This window comes from Dipodomys ordii, unplaced genomic scaffold, assembly GCF_000151885.1.
Source record: "Dipodomys ordii isolate 6190 unplaced genomic scaffold, Dord_2.0 Scaffold5, whole genome shotgun sequence".
In the NCBI taxonomy this organism is placed as follows: domain Eukaryota; kingdom Metazoa; phylum Chordata; class Mammalia; order Rodentia; family Heteromyidae; genus Dipodomys; species Dipodomys ordii.
Window position 1 is genome coordinate 5,655,813 of NW_012267221.1, and position 16,527 is coordinate 5,672,339.

General features: G+C 39.9%; 1 protein-coding gene across 3 annotated transcripts in view; it reads left to right on the forward strand.

The window, feature by feature from the left end:
* Fmnl2 (formin-like 2) overlaps window positions 1-16,527 on the forward strand; it is a 292,443-nt gene that overhangs the window by 249,570 nt on the left and 26,346 nt on the right. For all 3 annotated transcript variants that reach the window (XM_013030168.1, XM_013030184.1, XM_013030175.1), the window contains exons 10-15: window positions 7,224-7,298; window positions 11,554-11,664; window positions 12,809-12,958; window positions 14,095-14,196; window positions 15,895-16,180; window positions 16,461-16,527. In XM_013030168.1, coding sequence (XP_012885622.1) covers window positions 7,224-7,298; window positions 11,554-11,664; window positions 12,809-12,958; window positions 14,095-14,196; window positions 15,895-16,180; window positions 16,461-16,527 — 791 coding nt within the window. The remainder of the gene's footprint in view (window positions 1-7,223; window positions 7,299-11,553; window positions 11,665-12,808; window positions 12,959-14,094; window positions 14,197-15,894; window positions 16,181-16,460) is intronic.

Below are 16,527 nucleotides of genomic sequence, written 5' to 3' on the forward strand. Positions count from 1 at the left end.
CATTTTGCCACTTGAATAATCACAGAGGTGCTTGTTCTCAAGACAGCCATACTTCAGTGTGCAGCCATACTGCTCTGTGCAGAGCTCCCATTTCACCATATACAACACTAGAAAGATGTGTTCAGGGATTGAGAAGTAATAATATGAATACATTTTACTACTTCACTGACCCCATTCTTGGGTGAAACCAGCTCTTTTCTCTCTTTAACTTGAGACTACATGGCTGTAATGAATACATTGATTACCAGGACCATTTAGCCTGACTTCCATCAAGGAACCAATTGTTTTATTCATTTGTTATTGCTCTTACATTGATTTTTTTTCAGTGCAGATGCCAATGCTTTGAAAAAGGCAAGTAACATCTTAGTATTACAAATATACTCTTGATCTCACAGATGATATAAAAGGAAGTTGAGGATCCTTGATGTTTAAAGACTGCATTTAACTCCTGCCCAGACCCATTGCCTGCGATAATCTTGTGCTGGTAGAAGTGGTTCCGGTTGGCCAGAACTACTGTCCTTCTGACAGTGCCCCAGAATCGGTGTTAAGGGAGAGTGTGGGGAAGACCCTAGGAGAAACAGGAGATGTAAATGGGGAGTTAGGAGCAGGTGGTGGACAGACTCCAGACCATTGCCTGCTGTTGGTCTTTGATAGGTCAAATAATGGCATACCTTTGATTTACTTTGATATGTCAGGACTCGATATGAGGAGAGCTTGGACTGACTGCCTCTATAAGTAGGTCCTGAGGTCTTGTGAAATGCTGCTCTAGGCATGTGCTTTTGCCTCAGTATAGACGCTAAATTTTAACTACTACAGGTGGGTCATTGTTCTGCCAGACCTAATTGGGTATGTTAAGAGGATGAAGTTGGAACCATAAATGGGTGAAAATAAAGGACCAGTATTAGACCATCTTCTACCCTGTGAAGGTTTTAGTTGGTTAGTCATCCTAGAGAAATTGATTAAACACTTAGACTTTCCTGGAGAAGAGTATTTGGGTTCTCCAGAGAAACAACCCATCAGGGATCTATAGATATGGCAATAAATATAAGAGGAGACTTAAGGGATTGGCTCACATGATTATGGAGTCCATAAGTTCCACAATCTGCTGTCTTGCATAGTGGAGACTTAGGAAAGCCATGATTGTAATTAGTCTGAAGACCTGAGAGCTGGAGGACTAAGATATGTGTCCTGGAGTCTAAAAGACCAAACATTTATAGGGGAAGATGGATATCTTGGCTTATGGTGACAGGTTCTCTTTCTCTAAATTTTCTACTTGTGTTCACCTTGGATTCTCAGTGAATTAGAGATACCCACTCAGCATGGTAAACATGATCTTCTTTACTTAGTCTGAGGATTCAAATACACTCTTCCCAGAAACTACTCTCACAGAAACACACAAAAATAATAGTTTGTCCTAGGTGCCTGAGGCTCATGCCTGGGATCTTACCTACTCAGGAGGCTGAGAACTAAGGATCATGATCTTCTTTACTCAGTCTGAGGATTCAAATGCAAATCTCTTCTCAGAAAATCCTCTCCCAGGAACATACAGAAATAATGCCTATGGCTCATGCCCATGATCCTAGCTATTCAAGAGGCTGAGAACTAAGGCTTATAGTATGAAACCAGCCTAGGCAGAAAAGCCCACGAGGTTATCTCCAATTAACCACCAAAAAGCTGGAAGTGGAGCTGTGGCTCAAGTGCTAAAGCACTATCCTTGAGCAACAAAGCTTGGTGATAGCACCCAGGCCTTGAGTTTAAGCCCCAGAACTGGCACATAGGAAGAGACCAGGATGGGTGGTTAAAAAGAAGGAGAGAGAGACAGACAGACAGATAGACAGAGACAGACAGATACAGAGAAAGAGAGAGAGAGAGAGACAGACAGACAGAAAAAGAGAGAGAAAGCCTACCAGTTGTCTGGGCATACCTTAGTCCAGTCAAACTCATTAAAAACTAACAATCACAGGGCTGGGAAGGTGGCTCAGTGGTAGAGCACTTGCCTTGCATGCATGAGGCCCTGGGTTCAATTCCTCAGCACCACATAAGCGAAAAGAAAAAAGCCAGAAGTGGCACTGTGGCTCAAGTGGTAGAGCGCTAGCCTTGAGCTGAAGAGCTGAGGGACAGAGCCCAGGCTCAGAGTTCAGGCCCCACTACCAGACCCCAAAAAAACAAAAAAATAAACAAAAAAACTAACAATCACAAGTAACCTTGAAAATCCTTGTGTGTGTGTCCTTCTGAATGGTCAAGAAACAAGGGTCTTGGGCTGCGAAGGTGGCTCAGTGGTAGAGTACTTGCCTGGCAGGCATGAGGCTCTGGGTTCGATTCCTTAGCACCACATAAACAGAAAAAGCTGGAAGTGGTGCAATAGCTCAAGTGGTAGAGCTCTAGCTTTGAGCTGAATTGCTGAGGGACAGCGCCCAGGCCCAGAGTTCAAGACCCATGACCAACCAAAAAAAAAAAAAAAAAGAAGAAAGGAAAAAAGAAACAAGGGTCTTGTATTATAGCCAAACCATTTAAGTCAGACATTCGGAATATTTTCAGAAGTGGCTATAGATAACTGTATTGTACACCTTTATGCTTCAGAATTTAGTGAAGGCCATTTTCTGTTTGGGGAGTAGTGAAAATGTTTCTCATTTAGGTTGTGGTGTGTCAATGAGTGTCTCTAATCTTTTTTTTTTTTTTTGCTGCTGCTACATCAAAATCCTTTCCTTTGTTCGTTACAGTAAAATACACACTTGGAAAGTAAGATACACATTTGGATGCTGTGTCTACTTCCAAACATCTGGATGTCTGAAAACATCTGGAAAAATGACTAAGGTTTTCACAGGGATGTTTAGTGTTCTGCAGATGAAACTTCAGACTTATAATCAGATGTCTCCAAGGCCAAGGTGGCTCTAAATGTTTTATTAATTTATAAAAAATGAAAGTTCACTTGATTGCAGAATACATTCAGATGCTTAACTTTCATTCACTTTTACTTCATTAGAGAGAAATCAAGTTTCAGAATGCTTTGTTTAGATGAACTTTTCTGTCTTTAAATTCCAAGGAGACTCAAGAGCGAATGGCAGGTCTTGAAGTCTACTTTTGTTACAGCAGCATTCAGTATCTGTGAATGTATATGAAATAACAGACTGGCAACTGTAGAATAGTCTAGAAAAGTGGTTTCGTTGGGCCAGTGTGGCGTCAGCAACTAAAACTGCTGATGTTTGCCAGAGAAGGAAGAAGATGCTTTTCTGAGGACTAACTATGAAGTAACTGTTTACTTCATGAGACCCTGAAAAGAAAACGGAACTTTTGTTCCCAGGCAGGCTCCCAGAAGCATACTCTAATCAGTCATAACAGAGAGCTTGCCTCTAAAACCATGCCTTCCTGCAGGGAGTCTAGCTGATCACAGGGCCCTATTGTGAAGAAAGAAAAAGAAAGTATTGAGCCAGGCGCCAGGCAACAGGGCAAAAAGGAAACACTTAAGCAAGGGGCCTTTAATTTTTATATAACTAACCCAGAAGCATTTATAGCCACCTCATAAGAGTCAGGGCTCAATCTGGCTGCAGTCGTGTGGTGCCTTGGGAGCTGTTGCTGGAGGAGCCAGAGACAGCCACTGACCTTGAAGGAGACAGAGAGGTAGCTCAAGGCCGAGAGTCTGTTCATTTCAACATCTGGTCAGCAAGATTATACTCTTTTATTACAAAGCTTTTGTAAAACCATCTTTTCTTTGCTATGAGCCTGTAGGGAAATCATCCACTGACCTCAGCCCATTCTTAGAGACACTTTAAACCACAGCCTTCTTTGCATCCAGGGTCCAGATTTATCCAAATGGTTTGGGACACTGTTTGGAAATGCCTTTCACAGATGTTGGAGAACATAGCAGAGTTGGTTTTTTTGGCAAGAAATGTACTTTTGCTTCATTTCTCCTTTAAGTGAAAATGTATCTTGCTTGTAGGAGTGGTTTGCTTTATCTGGGTAAAGTGGTACTTACCTGCTACACGAACAGGAGCAAACTAGCTGGGCTATCACAGTAATTTGGCCCTTGTACGTAGGTCGTACATAGCCAAGTACATCTCTCTGAATTTGTTTTGTATTAAGTTTCCATGTAGGTCAGTCTGGGAATATTGTGCTATATTACTACACTAGATTAGAATTGTAGTCCTTTATTCTAGATTTTTGTTTTCAAACTTTTATTAGATACGAAATCTTTCCATGCCACAAGAAGTCTTACTAGGCAACCTGCCATTTTCCTGCCAAGTTCCTGAAATATTGAGCCTCCTGGAGCCGCCCTGTAACCCTTATGGTTTCTTAAAGCATGACTTGAAAGTCAACTAAGGTTCTTAAAATGTCTGTGAAAATGGAGACCAGAGCTGGTCATTGTTGTCTCATCTAACAGTAGCATCATGGTAGAGTTGTGACTCACATGTCAGGTTTTTATGATCCATTCACATAGTCCTGATTCTGAGCTTGTAACCCCTCACCCATCAGTGTCAGAGCTTAAAGTTACAAAGAGGGCATTTGTCTTAGGTGGTCTTTGCAGGGTTGGGCAGTGTAGTGGCATCAGTCGGCCAAGACTGGACGCCGAGCATTTTCACTTGACACAATATAAATCATGGTCAGCAAATGTATTCACATAAGATGATGAGATGATTTGTAATGAAAATGCCTCTTAGTTACAGTAGAGTACCTGTTTTTCCTGGTATCCATGTTTTGATTTATCTGTTGATTTACTTAATTTCTGGTAGCTCTGCTTGCTAGCAGTAGAAATCTAATTTCTGTTACAGTAGTGCAATACGTAAGAGTTCCTTTCCAGTTGGCTCTGCTCTGCTCTTCTTTGTCTTTCTGCAGCTCCCAAACTTTCAGGCCTCCTACTCTATGGCTCCTTTTGATCAATGATTGCAAAGTTGATAAGGAAATGAGAAATATTAGTAAATTTAAAACCAAGGATGTACAAATTAAGCTGCAAGAGTGTAACTTACTTTATTTAAATATTTTTGCATTCTATAGCTTTATAGGACAGATGGAAGTTATATGAGCAATATGTAATGTTTGGTAATATATACACATTGATATGTTCCTGCTAGTCCATACATCTTGATAAAGTTCTTGAACATCAGTGTATGGATTCTGAAAGCAGATGAAAAGTGGTGTCTTGTTGTTTGATCTTTACCAGTTTTTTTCTACAAATAGACAAGAGGCGTGCTTAATCAATCATGTTGGTCCCGTTTTAACTATATGAGTAAGGGTGGTCCAGATGTGAGCAGTATGAACTATGTAAGACGACTTCCTTTTGATGTGGGACCCAACTTTTACCAACCTTCCCCACACATATCTTCCCATTTCCTGTGGGATTATAGTCTACACTTGTTTAATGATTGCTAAAGTCATAAGGAAACAAATGTGAATCTGGTTTGCATGCTTTCTTTTTTTTCCCCAGCAGAAAGGGAGAGGACTCCATAAGCCAGGCTGTTCCCAGTAGCAAAGTCAGGGAATTCCACAGTGATCTCAGGAAGGCAACACAGAGTCTCAACTTCTATGCAGAGTAACTCAGTGGAACTGACAGTAGATACACTCCAGTATTTCTGGGGAATTTTGAGAGCGTTCACACAGATTCTTCTCTAAACCTGACATCTGTGTTGCCAATACATCATTTTGTGATTTGAATTCTTTTTACCAGCTCTATAGCAGTTATGAAGAGAAAGCTATCTAAGTCTATTACTTTAGATAAGTAAAGGAGTTACTTGCTTCATAACACATATTCTTGGCATAGATGACTGTTGACAGAATGATTTCTTCTTCTTCTTTTTTTTGTTGTTGGTTGTGGGACTTGAACTCTGGGTCTGAGCACTGTCCCTCAGCTCTTCAGCTCAAGGCTAGTGCTCTACCACTTGAGCTACAGCGCCACTTCCTGACAGAATGATTTCTAAACCACATATATTCAGAGTTCTTCTTAATGTCTATTTTTAGTCTGTCTATCAGGCTACTGTGGCATTTTGAGGGAAATTTATCCACCATGAATTTAATTCTTTATTGGTTGTGCTGGTTAGATGTCATCCCTTTATTAACCAGTCAGCAATTCTGACTCTTTCTAATGCCACTTATTGGGAGTCTTCACCAAGTGGGCAGACTTTTTCAGTGATAAGTGCTTGTTCCTTTGGGCACAGTTTAGCAAGCAGGACCTACACTGTCTTATGACATTCAATAGACCTTTGTTTTGAGAAACTTGTCTTTTGTGAATATCAAAGTTAACGCATAGTGTTTTAAAATGTCTGCATTCATGACCATTGAATTAGACTGTCTAGATGGCTTCAGAAAAGCATGTTTTATCAAAGGCAAATTTTACTTTAGATTCTTCCCACCTGAGTCTACCTCTCCTTCCTGAGCTATGTATATTTCTCTCTCTGCCTTCTGAAACTACGGTTCAGTTTTGGGAATAAGTTTCCATAGAGTTATTATTTGCTGAAAATCTGTGTGTGTATGTGTGTATGCCTGCCAGTTCTGGGGCTTGAATTTTGGACCTGGGTGCTGCCCCTGAGCTTTTGTACTCAGGGGTAGCAGGGCCACATCTCCACTCCCACTTTTTTGGGGGGGCAAAGGGGAGATAAGAGTCTCCTGGACTTTCTTTCCTCTGCCAGCTTCAAACCATGATCTTAAGATCTCAGTAATTTGTCTGTGTTATTTCACCTGTTCAATGTAAGTATTCATTTTAACTGAACACATGTTCTAGGCTTTTGGGTACTGCTTCACAAATTGTTGTGATTTCTATGTTCACTTTAAATGGGCTATTATAGCTTCTATAAGTGTCCTTTTTTTACTTCTGTGTTATAATGCATTAAACTCATTTTAGTTAGGCATATGAACATTTTGAACCTGCTTTTCAAGGAGCTTACATTCTGAATTATTCAAATTTAAAATTGTTAAAATCAAAATTAAAGATATTTTTGTACCATGAACATATTCTTGGATTGTGAATGCATGATAAAAATAATGGCAGATCTGCAAAGGCAACCAATGAAACACATTTGATATGTCTCTTAAAATATCATGAAAATATGCAAAGGAAACCACACATGAGCTTTTGGTCCTGTTTTACTTGGCTGTTTGTGAGATTACTATTTTGGATGGAAAGTAAATAGTATTTGAAAATGAAAGATACTCTGGTAATAATTATTAACACTAAAATCTAATTTTGGAATGCTTATGCTTGCATAGTCATATGCACATGAAACTGTATGTTTCAGGTTTGTGGAGAAAAACAACGCTTTGAGAAGTTGATGGAACATTTCAGGAATGAAGACAATAACATAGATTTTATGGTGAGTTACTTTCATGTATTACATCCAATAAAGCAAAGTCAGTTTAACATTTTTTTCTAAACATGTACACATAGACACACCACCACCACCACCAAACAGAAAATTTAGTTTAATGTGTTGTAGATCCATCCTAGAGCATTTCCTCTTCATTTGTCTTCCCTTTATGGCATTTATTTCCAGTTGTATTCACTTAATGCACACTTCACTAAAGGACAAAAGTGCTGGTTATTTATAGCAAATAAAAGGGGAATCGGTGCATTTGGGAAAAGGAAGATGAGAACTAGTGCTAATACCTGCAGTTGCCAACTTCAGCTGCTGATGGTACTACATAGAAATCCTAAGTGGAAGGAATCTTGACCTTTTTAACACTTGCTGACTCTGTTCAGTGGTCTTTTTCAGATCATATGCTGAGAGATTAAGAGCTTTGCTTTGTAGAAACTGAATTAATTTGTTAGCCCTCCTTCCCCCCATTAATGTGTATCAGTAATCTCCCTTCCCCCTTTACCTATTTTCCTGATTTGATAATTCCAGGAGAAATACACAGTCATCCTCTAGATGGTCTTTTAAGGTGAGAACACATGCAAGAATGTGAGGTTCCACAGCAGCCCTGTCATTCTCAGAAAAGAACCACAAAAGGAGTTTCAGCACTTCTGAATTCATATGTGCAAATTTGAATCCTGGACTGAAGAAAGACTCTATCATAAAGATTGCCCTCAGACAGAATTAGTTTTGAGTGGGTCAGATCTGTAGGTTGACTAATTACAATCACCCTAGGAGGGGCTGGGAAGGTGGCTCAGTGGTAGACTGCTTGTCTTGCATGCACTAGGCCCGGGTTTGATTCCTTGGCACCACACACACAGAAAAAGCTGCAAGTGGTGCTGTGGCTCAAGTGGTAGAGTGCTAGCCTTGAACTGAAGAGCTGAGGGACAGTGCCCAGGCCCAAAGTTCAGGCCCCAGGACTGACAAAAAAAAAAAAATCACCCTAGGAAACTTGGACCTAGGAGGGGAGGTCCTTTCCTAGGCTGAATATCCCAGATAGACCACTTTGGATCTACAGCAGGTGTCCAAACAGTTGTTACATTGCAAAGCCTATACCTAATATGCTAATAATGTTTTAATTTCAGTAGCTTCAGTGATTTTTTTTTTAATTTTACTTTTTGTTGGTTGTGGGGGCTTGAATTCAGGACCTAAGCACTGCCTCTGAGCCTCTTTGTGCTCAAGGCTAGTGCTCTACCACTTAAGCCACAGTGCCACATCCAGTTTTTGAGTGGTTAATTGGAGATAAGAGTCTCATGCCCTGGCTGGCTTCCAACCTCAACCCTCAAATCTCAGCCTCCTGAGTAGCTAGGATTACAGGTGTGAGCCACAAGTGTCCTGCAGTGATTTTTTTTTAAAGTGTAAAATTTAGCTTTGCTGATTTCTAACTTGTCCATGTGGAAAAAAAAATTGGGACTGGGGAGTTGCAATACAAATTTATATGTATGCTAGCCTTCACCCCTCTTCAGAATTGGTGAGAAATATGAGGTCTTTCAGAGAGAATGTTTCTGTTCTGTTAGGTACAATATTTGCTTTTGAAAAGAAGGAAAATAAGTGTAAGACAGGGTTACTTTCTCATTACTTTCTCTTATTAGGATTTTTGGAGACATTCAGGCTAATAGTGGTCTTGGTGATAAATATGTAAAGAAATCCATGCTTTGGCTCATTACCAGCTGATTTCCTGTGCCTTGTTAAGAGGAACTGATTGTGTTACAGCTGAGTTTGCAAACTGGAGTCCCTAAGGCTAACGCGAACTTAAACCCTTGTGAGTTTAGTTGGACAAGTGAAGATTTTACATAAAGAGAGGCAGATAATGATACATAAAAGCAGATGCCTGAGTTTTTGAAAATTAAGAACACCTGATAATATTAGGTTGCATTGGTAGAAAGTGTTAGCTGCTAGAGCCAAGTAGTCCTAGTTCTTTTTGTCTAAAGGAGGATGAACAGTTGAGTCTTGTGTTCAAGGCCTGCCTGGACAAAATTAGTGAGATCCTATCTCAAAAATAAAAACAAAATGGGTTGTTTTTATTTTGATTTCTTTTTATTGAGATTGTGTAGCTCAAGTGGTAGAGAACTTGCCTAGAAGCTATAGGTTCAATTTCTACCACCACCCACCCCTAAAATAATGAAATCCTCTGTAGTTTTTGACAAGCCACACCATTCCCCTTGTTGTGTTTCATATTACCTACTTCACTCAGTTAGGACACCTGCTGACTGCTCTGCCTATTTAAGTTTCTGCTGAATTATAACTAGTCCATAAAAACAACAGTTATGTTCACATCCAGATTAGACACATGCTCTCTCAGTTGGCTTCTTCCTATGTACAGGCGCTGAGGTGCCTTCTTTACAGGCCAGTGGCATACAAGTGCTATTCTGGATTCATGTCACCTATAAATAATTTCCTTTTTTTGCATATCATAAGACCCAGTATTTAGAGCAGTTTTCAGGGAGATGTGGGAAGATGTCAGAACCCATCTGTACTTTCTTTCCAGAAAACAAGGCTTTAGATAAACTGCCTCAGTAATGCAAGTAGGTTGTACAAGCTCCCAAACGACATATTTATCATAACGTGTATATTGTTTTAGTATCGCTAAGACCTTCTTCTGTATTTGATGGGCAAAAAAAACCCCAAATAACATCTGCTAATTAAAAAAATGTAAACTTAGAAAACAACAAGCTGGGTCACAAAGAAAATAGGCAATTTTTAAAGTTCATTTAACTCAAGAACTTTATGCATTTTTTAAATTTTTTTATGGGGGCTTGAACGCTGGGCTTGGGCGTTGTCCCTGAGCAATTCAGCTCAAGGCTAGAGCTCTACCACTTGAGCCATAGTACCACTTATGGTTTTATGGTAGTTTATTGGAGATAAAAGTCTTCCAGGGCTGGCTTTGAACCATGATCCTCAGATCTCAGCCTCCTGAGTAGCTAGGATTATAGGCATGAGCCACCAATGCCCGGCTTAAAGTAAATTTTTTAGTAAAAGTTCCCTTTTAACTGATGGGGTTTATACACCTTCCAAAACATCCAGTGTGTAGCATGTATTCAAAGAATTGACTTAGTAGAAGCAAATTTTGAACAATAGCAGGAATTGTGGGGAGCTTAGGGGTCTAATTCTGTTGAATTCTATTCTGTTATCTACCAAACTAGGGGCTAGTTTTCTCTGGAACAGATCTTAGGGGCACCGATGTAGTTGTGGGGAGAAAGTACTAAACTCCAAACTTTTTTGGAATAGAAATAAGGTGATTGCAGTGGAAGGTAGCAGGGAGCTCATAGTAAATTTTGAGAAGTAAAGATTTACATGTTCTTTGTAATATTTTTCCTATCTGGTTTTATACCTATACATATTATCTGCAATAGCATGTTTAGTTTGTTCTTTATACTTGTATGATTTCAAGGATAGATTTACTGAAATTCAGCACACATATTATTCACTTTGCCCACTATCAGTGGACAGTGTGTGTTTAGTACATATACACGGCTGTATAACCATCATGAGAACATTGTACCCCCTGCAAAAGAGTCCCTGTGTTCCTTAGCAGTCACTTCCCATTTACCTCATCCCCAGCCTTAGGCATACACTTTCTGTTTCTATGGTTTGGCCTAGTCTTGATATATTTTCATGGAATCAGACATGTGGTCTCTTTGGACTGGCTTTTTTCACTTGCAATGGTATTTTCCAATTCCTCTGTTCTGTAATATTTGTGAGGACTTTATCACTGTTTATTGTCACAATATTCCATTGGGTAGCTACACAGTATTTTATCCCTTTATGGGCATTGTTTTCTTCCCACTGTTTGGTTGTTATGTATATGTCTATGAACATCTATGTGCAGATTTTTGTGTCAACATGTCTTTTTATTTCTCTTAGCTGTATGGTTACAAGTGTTCTTGCTGTATCATGTGGTAGCTGTGTTTAACAGAACTGTCACACTTCTCAGAGGGGCTGCATCATGTCACATTCCCAGTACTTGTGAATGAGGGTTTCATTGTATCTATACCCTTTCCAACACTTGTTATTGTATTTCTTGTTTTGTTAGAAATGTAGTGAGTGTGAAGTGGTATCTCAATTAATTGTACCTCTATGACTTTGTATTTTAAAAGGCTCAATGAAATGAAAAATAAGGGAATTGGTAAGTAATCATAGGTTTGTGGAAATAAAAGCACATGCTTGTGAGAATAAAATTTGGAGCCCATCTAACCCTCTGACAATTTTATTTCAGGTGGCCTCTATGCAATTTATTAATATTGTGGTTCATTCAGTAGAAGACATGAACTTCAGAGTTCACCTACAGTATGAATTTACCAAATTAGGCCTGGATGAATACCTGGATGTAAGTATAGCTGTCACCTTTGGTGTCAGTGTAAGAATCATTTTTTTCCCAGCCTCAAAAATATACTTCAGTAGTGACTAAAGAATGCTGAAAGCTTTGTGCAGTCAACCAGTGTTACACGATTTAATGTGAGTGATATGCCCTGCCAGGGACAGCAGGATTCTTGTGGGCACCCTGGGACCTCCCAGGGTCTTCTGTCTAAAGCCTTTTAGTACAGGCATCAGATAACTTCTTGCAGCTTGGTTACAGCTTTCCTCAGCTTTTGAGCCCTGTCTGGGTCAAGTCTCATTGCGTTCTTCATCTGGGCTGCTGGAACATTTGCGTTCTTGTTTCCTCTGGGGACCCCATGTGGGCAGACAGAGTCAAACCAAGACTGCTGTAGAATGAGAAGTAAATGTGTAGCCTATTAAACACTATGAGGAAGTACTCACTAGAGACTTCCTCCCAAAGCTGTTACATTCTGTTTCAAGTGTTTGGGGCTTTAAAAGTTGCACTTTCAGTTCTTAGGAGAAGAGGGTTTAGTTTCTCTTGTTTCTTCCTCCTGTGTTTATGTACTTTGGCATTTCCCTGAAGTTCTTCCATTAAGAAACAGAAAGTTGATGTGAAAATTACCAGTGGACTTGTGTAGCTATGTGAACACTGGGTGTTTCCTGCCGTTTGACTTGTAGACAGGTTTTATCCAGCTGAATTTGGAAGAGCACTAGTGGTCAGGCAGCAGTTGTTGACCTTAGTCAAGATTTGTAACATGGAGATGATAGAGACATTGCCTTTGGACATCTATAGATTTTGGCTGCCCATCTCCACTAGGGATAAAGCCAGGGGATTGTACGTACTCTCACTTTTTTGGGAGACCAATCACAAGGGCTGATTATGTTCATCCTGACACAATTGCTTATCATACCAGTCAGGCCTAACTTCCAGTAGATTGCCTAATATATTTGGGAAGGGTAATCATCAGAAAGTATTAATCAGAATTGACTTCATTAGGTAGTCACTCTATAATTCTTTTAAGGAAGATGTTATAGTAGACATTTTGGGGAAGGCTGGACTATTTGGAACAAACAAAGCATGTAGACTGTTAGGTAATGATGTTCTGTCTTTGCAGAAAAACTAACACCACTGTCTGTGTGATTCTGGATTTTAGAAGCTGAAGCACACAGAGAGTGACAAGCTGCAAGTCCAGATTCAGGCTTACCTAGACAACGTGTTTGATGTTGGAGCTCTGCTTGAAGATGCAGAAACTAAGAATGCAGCCTTGGAGAGGGTGGAAGAACTGGAAGAAAACATTTCTCATGTAAGCTGACCTCAGAAAGGGGGATAGTGTTTGTGTATGAATTGGGTACAAAACAGAATTAACAGCTTTTGTGGTAGTAAATTAAAGAGTTCAGTGACTAGGAATGAACCATGGACCAGGAAAGAGAGCTATCAGAAGCTATTCTGGGTTCTTTCAAAGAAAGCAGGTATGTTACTTAAAGTCGGGTCCTTTGCTTTATCTGCTCCACTTAACTGGATTGGCTGTCCTGGCATTCTTGGTTATAGATACAGGAGAATTAAATGATTGGCATTTTCTATAGGACTAGAGAGAAATAAAATAACAGAACTTGCCCTGAGACAAAGTATCTTTTGAAAAAAAAATATCTACTTTTACAATTGGCCACCTTTATTTGAACTGCTCCTCCAAATAACACTATTTGAATAGTTTTGGATTGAAATAAGTAATGAACTTCCCTCACATATACCCAGACTGCCTACCAAAGTTTTCTATATCAGACCAGTTTTCTACATCAACAATTTTGGGGTTCACTGTTGCTTTATACACCTATACCCAGCTACTCAGAAGGTAGAGATAGGATTATTAAAAGCCAACTCCAACAAAAAAAAATTTGTGGAACCTCATTTCAGAAAACCACTGGTCTCATACCTGTAATCTCAGCTATTTGGAGAGAAGAGATAAGCAGATCACTATCAGAGATTGTCTGAGTGGAGAACCACTAAAAGCAGAAGGATTTTGGGTCGCCGTGCAAACACTAGTGCCTGACTCTTGCTTCATCTCCAGTACCACAAAAGCCAAACCAAAGCAAAACCAAACATCAAGGACAATAACTCTTGACAGTGGGGAGGCCAACCCTTCCTTCACCATCCTCTTCTCTACCCTTGCTAGCCCTGAAGGAAAAGAGGGAGACACACTGCATGTCGAAACACTAAGGGACTCATATATGGGTTTTATTAAGGATCACATAAACATGATTAATTCCTGGTAGAAACAAATGTGCATTCTGAACATAGTGAAAATTAGCTTTTGTGGAAAACAGCTTGTGCAACACACATAGGATCTGAGGAGCTTGGGGCCCCTAATGGTCTTTCTGACCGCCATGGACCTGGTCAGAATAATCCTGCATTGTGACTCAGCTTCTTTTTCAAATGTTACAGTTATCTGAAAAACTGCAAGACACGGAGAATGAAGCCATGTCCAAGATCGTGGAACTAGAAAAACAGCTCATGCAGAGGAACAAGGAACTGGACGTTGTCCGAGTAAGTGTGAGGCTGACAGCCATCCAGATGGGCGTGGAGGGGAACACGCTCTGGAGCTTTAGGCTCGTTGAGCATGGAATCCATTCGCTTATGAGGAATGCATCAAGGCAGCATATTTTTCAGAAACCCCTGGAACTGTTTGCAAGGTGATACCCATATGGAAAGTACACATAGTCTGGACAGGTACACATGTGTGTGTAATCAAGTCCTGGAGAGCCTGTATTTCCTTATCACAGATTTTGGGAGCCACAATGTTTTGCCATCTGGAGGAGACTGAATTGATTCTGGGGATCACCCATTTGGTTGGAAAGAAAAATACAGCATGGATTTAATTCATACCACTTATTTGTTTTTATTAGGCTTTGGACTTCATTGTATTTCTTTGCTTTGCTTTGACTCAAAACCAGATTTTGTCGTTGCTATGGAAACAGCAAAATCACAGCATAGGCTAGACCGTATGCTATTCACCAGAAAAGGGGGAAAAAGTGAGTGGGAGAGAGGAAGGCAAAACAAACCAATCCATTTTATTGTCAGATAATCCCAGCTATTTTGTTTGGCATTATTGTGATTTTGCCTTTCGTGTCAAGTATTTTTGGAGTGCCATCAAGGGGCCTGGAATTATATAGAATACAAAAAACACCAACACCCCTGGAGGGCCTTCTGGCAAATGGTTTGCCTTTATACCACCACTAATGCAATGGCAATTTTATGGGATGGTTATCAAGTCTGTGATATTCTCACATGTCCTACAGTTAGCTCTAGGAAATTTATTTTCTGGCACACAATTGAGACAAAGTCGCAGCATATGGACTCAATTCAAGTTCAGACACTTGGATTATTAAAAATGGACAGGGTGTGAAGAATGTCTCCCTGCCTGCTGGATCCTTGTGGTGCAAGTTCACATATGCAAGCCCAGAAAGGAAGCTCAGGTCTATAAAACACATTTCACTAGGCCCTCTATAGTCCCCTAAAACCAGGAACCTGGACAGCCTTTGGTTAGAAAATCGGAACTTCTTCATTTTCTGCTAAAAACCTAACCAGAAATAAGTAACTAGTGGATGGAAGCTTTGGCCTGTTTCCTTACTGCATTACCAAAGGGAAAATGTTATAATTATTGTTGTGAGCCTAGCTAGTCAAGGATTCAGACACTATGAGGACCAGAGAAATCCATTCAAGGACGACTAGCCTCTGGTTACTCATGAATAGATTATTCCAGGCATTGCAGATTTTTAATCCTAGTCTGACTTGTATCCAAGTCTGATATAGGGCTCTTTTGTCTATTGTTAGCTGATATGTGTATCTAGGAGTTATAAATGAATTTTAAAATAAATGAAAGAAAACAAGCTGTGTTACCAGAACACCCTGTGGAGACTTCAAGGCCAGGTTTGGTGAATAAAAGTCATCTCTGCCCTTTTTCCTTCCACTGCCCAGAAAGTCGAGTTAGCCGCATTTGTTAAATTCAAAGATCATCATCAACAATAACAGTTGCTAGAATATATTGTGTATATTACTAGTGTAATTAATATTTTTAGTTTTGGCTGAGGTCCATAGATTTCTCAGTATATGAATGCCACTTTTTTTTCTTTTTCTTTTTTTTTTTTTAAAGCAGTTACTCTGAGTTTCTGAGTTTGCTAATTTGATGGTTTCATAAGTGTGATTCATGTCAAGACAAACTCTTGACCGTGGACTCTTTTGCAGGAAATCTATAAAGATGCAAATACCCAAGTTCACACATTAAGAAAAATGGTCAAAGAAAAAGAAGAAGCCATTCAAAGACAGTCTACCCTGGAAAAAAAGATACATGAACTGGAGAAACAAGGGACCATTAAAATTCAGAAGAAAGGGGATGGAGACATCTCCATACTGCCAGTTGTAGCTTCTGGCACACTGCCGACAGGGTCAGAGGCAGTAGCTGGTCACTATGTGGGAACCTTGCCCCCTCCTGCCCCACCACTACCTCTGTCACCAGACACACCTGAATCAGGTAAGAAGCCTTGGTGGGGAATGTAGATAGCATTGGGATATCTGTGTGACTTCTTTTACCAATTACCTATTTGTAGGTCTTTTGCCTGCTTTTGATGGCATGTGATTTCACTTCTGATTGTAAAAATGATTTCATTTTGAGATTAAAGTTAAAAGTCTTCATGTCCCTGTTGTTACAGTATTTAAGTGTTTGGTCATTATATACTGTGTGTGCACATGACATTTTGTGGGAGACCATCCCTCTATTTTCTAAGTAAATTTGTTTCTTTTCTTTTCTCCAGTGCAAAATGGTCCCGTAACACCATCAATGCCACCAGCCCCACCTCCCCCCCCACCCCCTCCTCCACC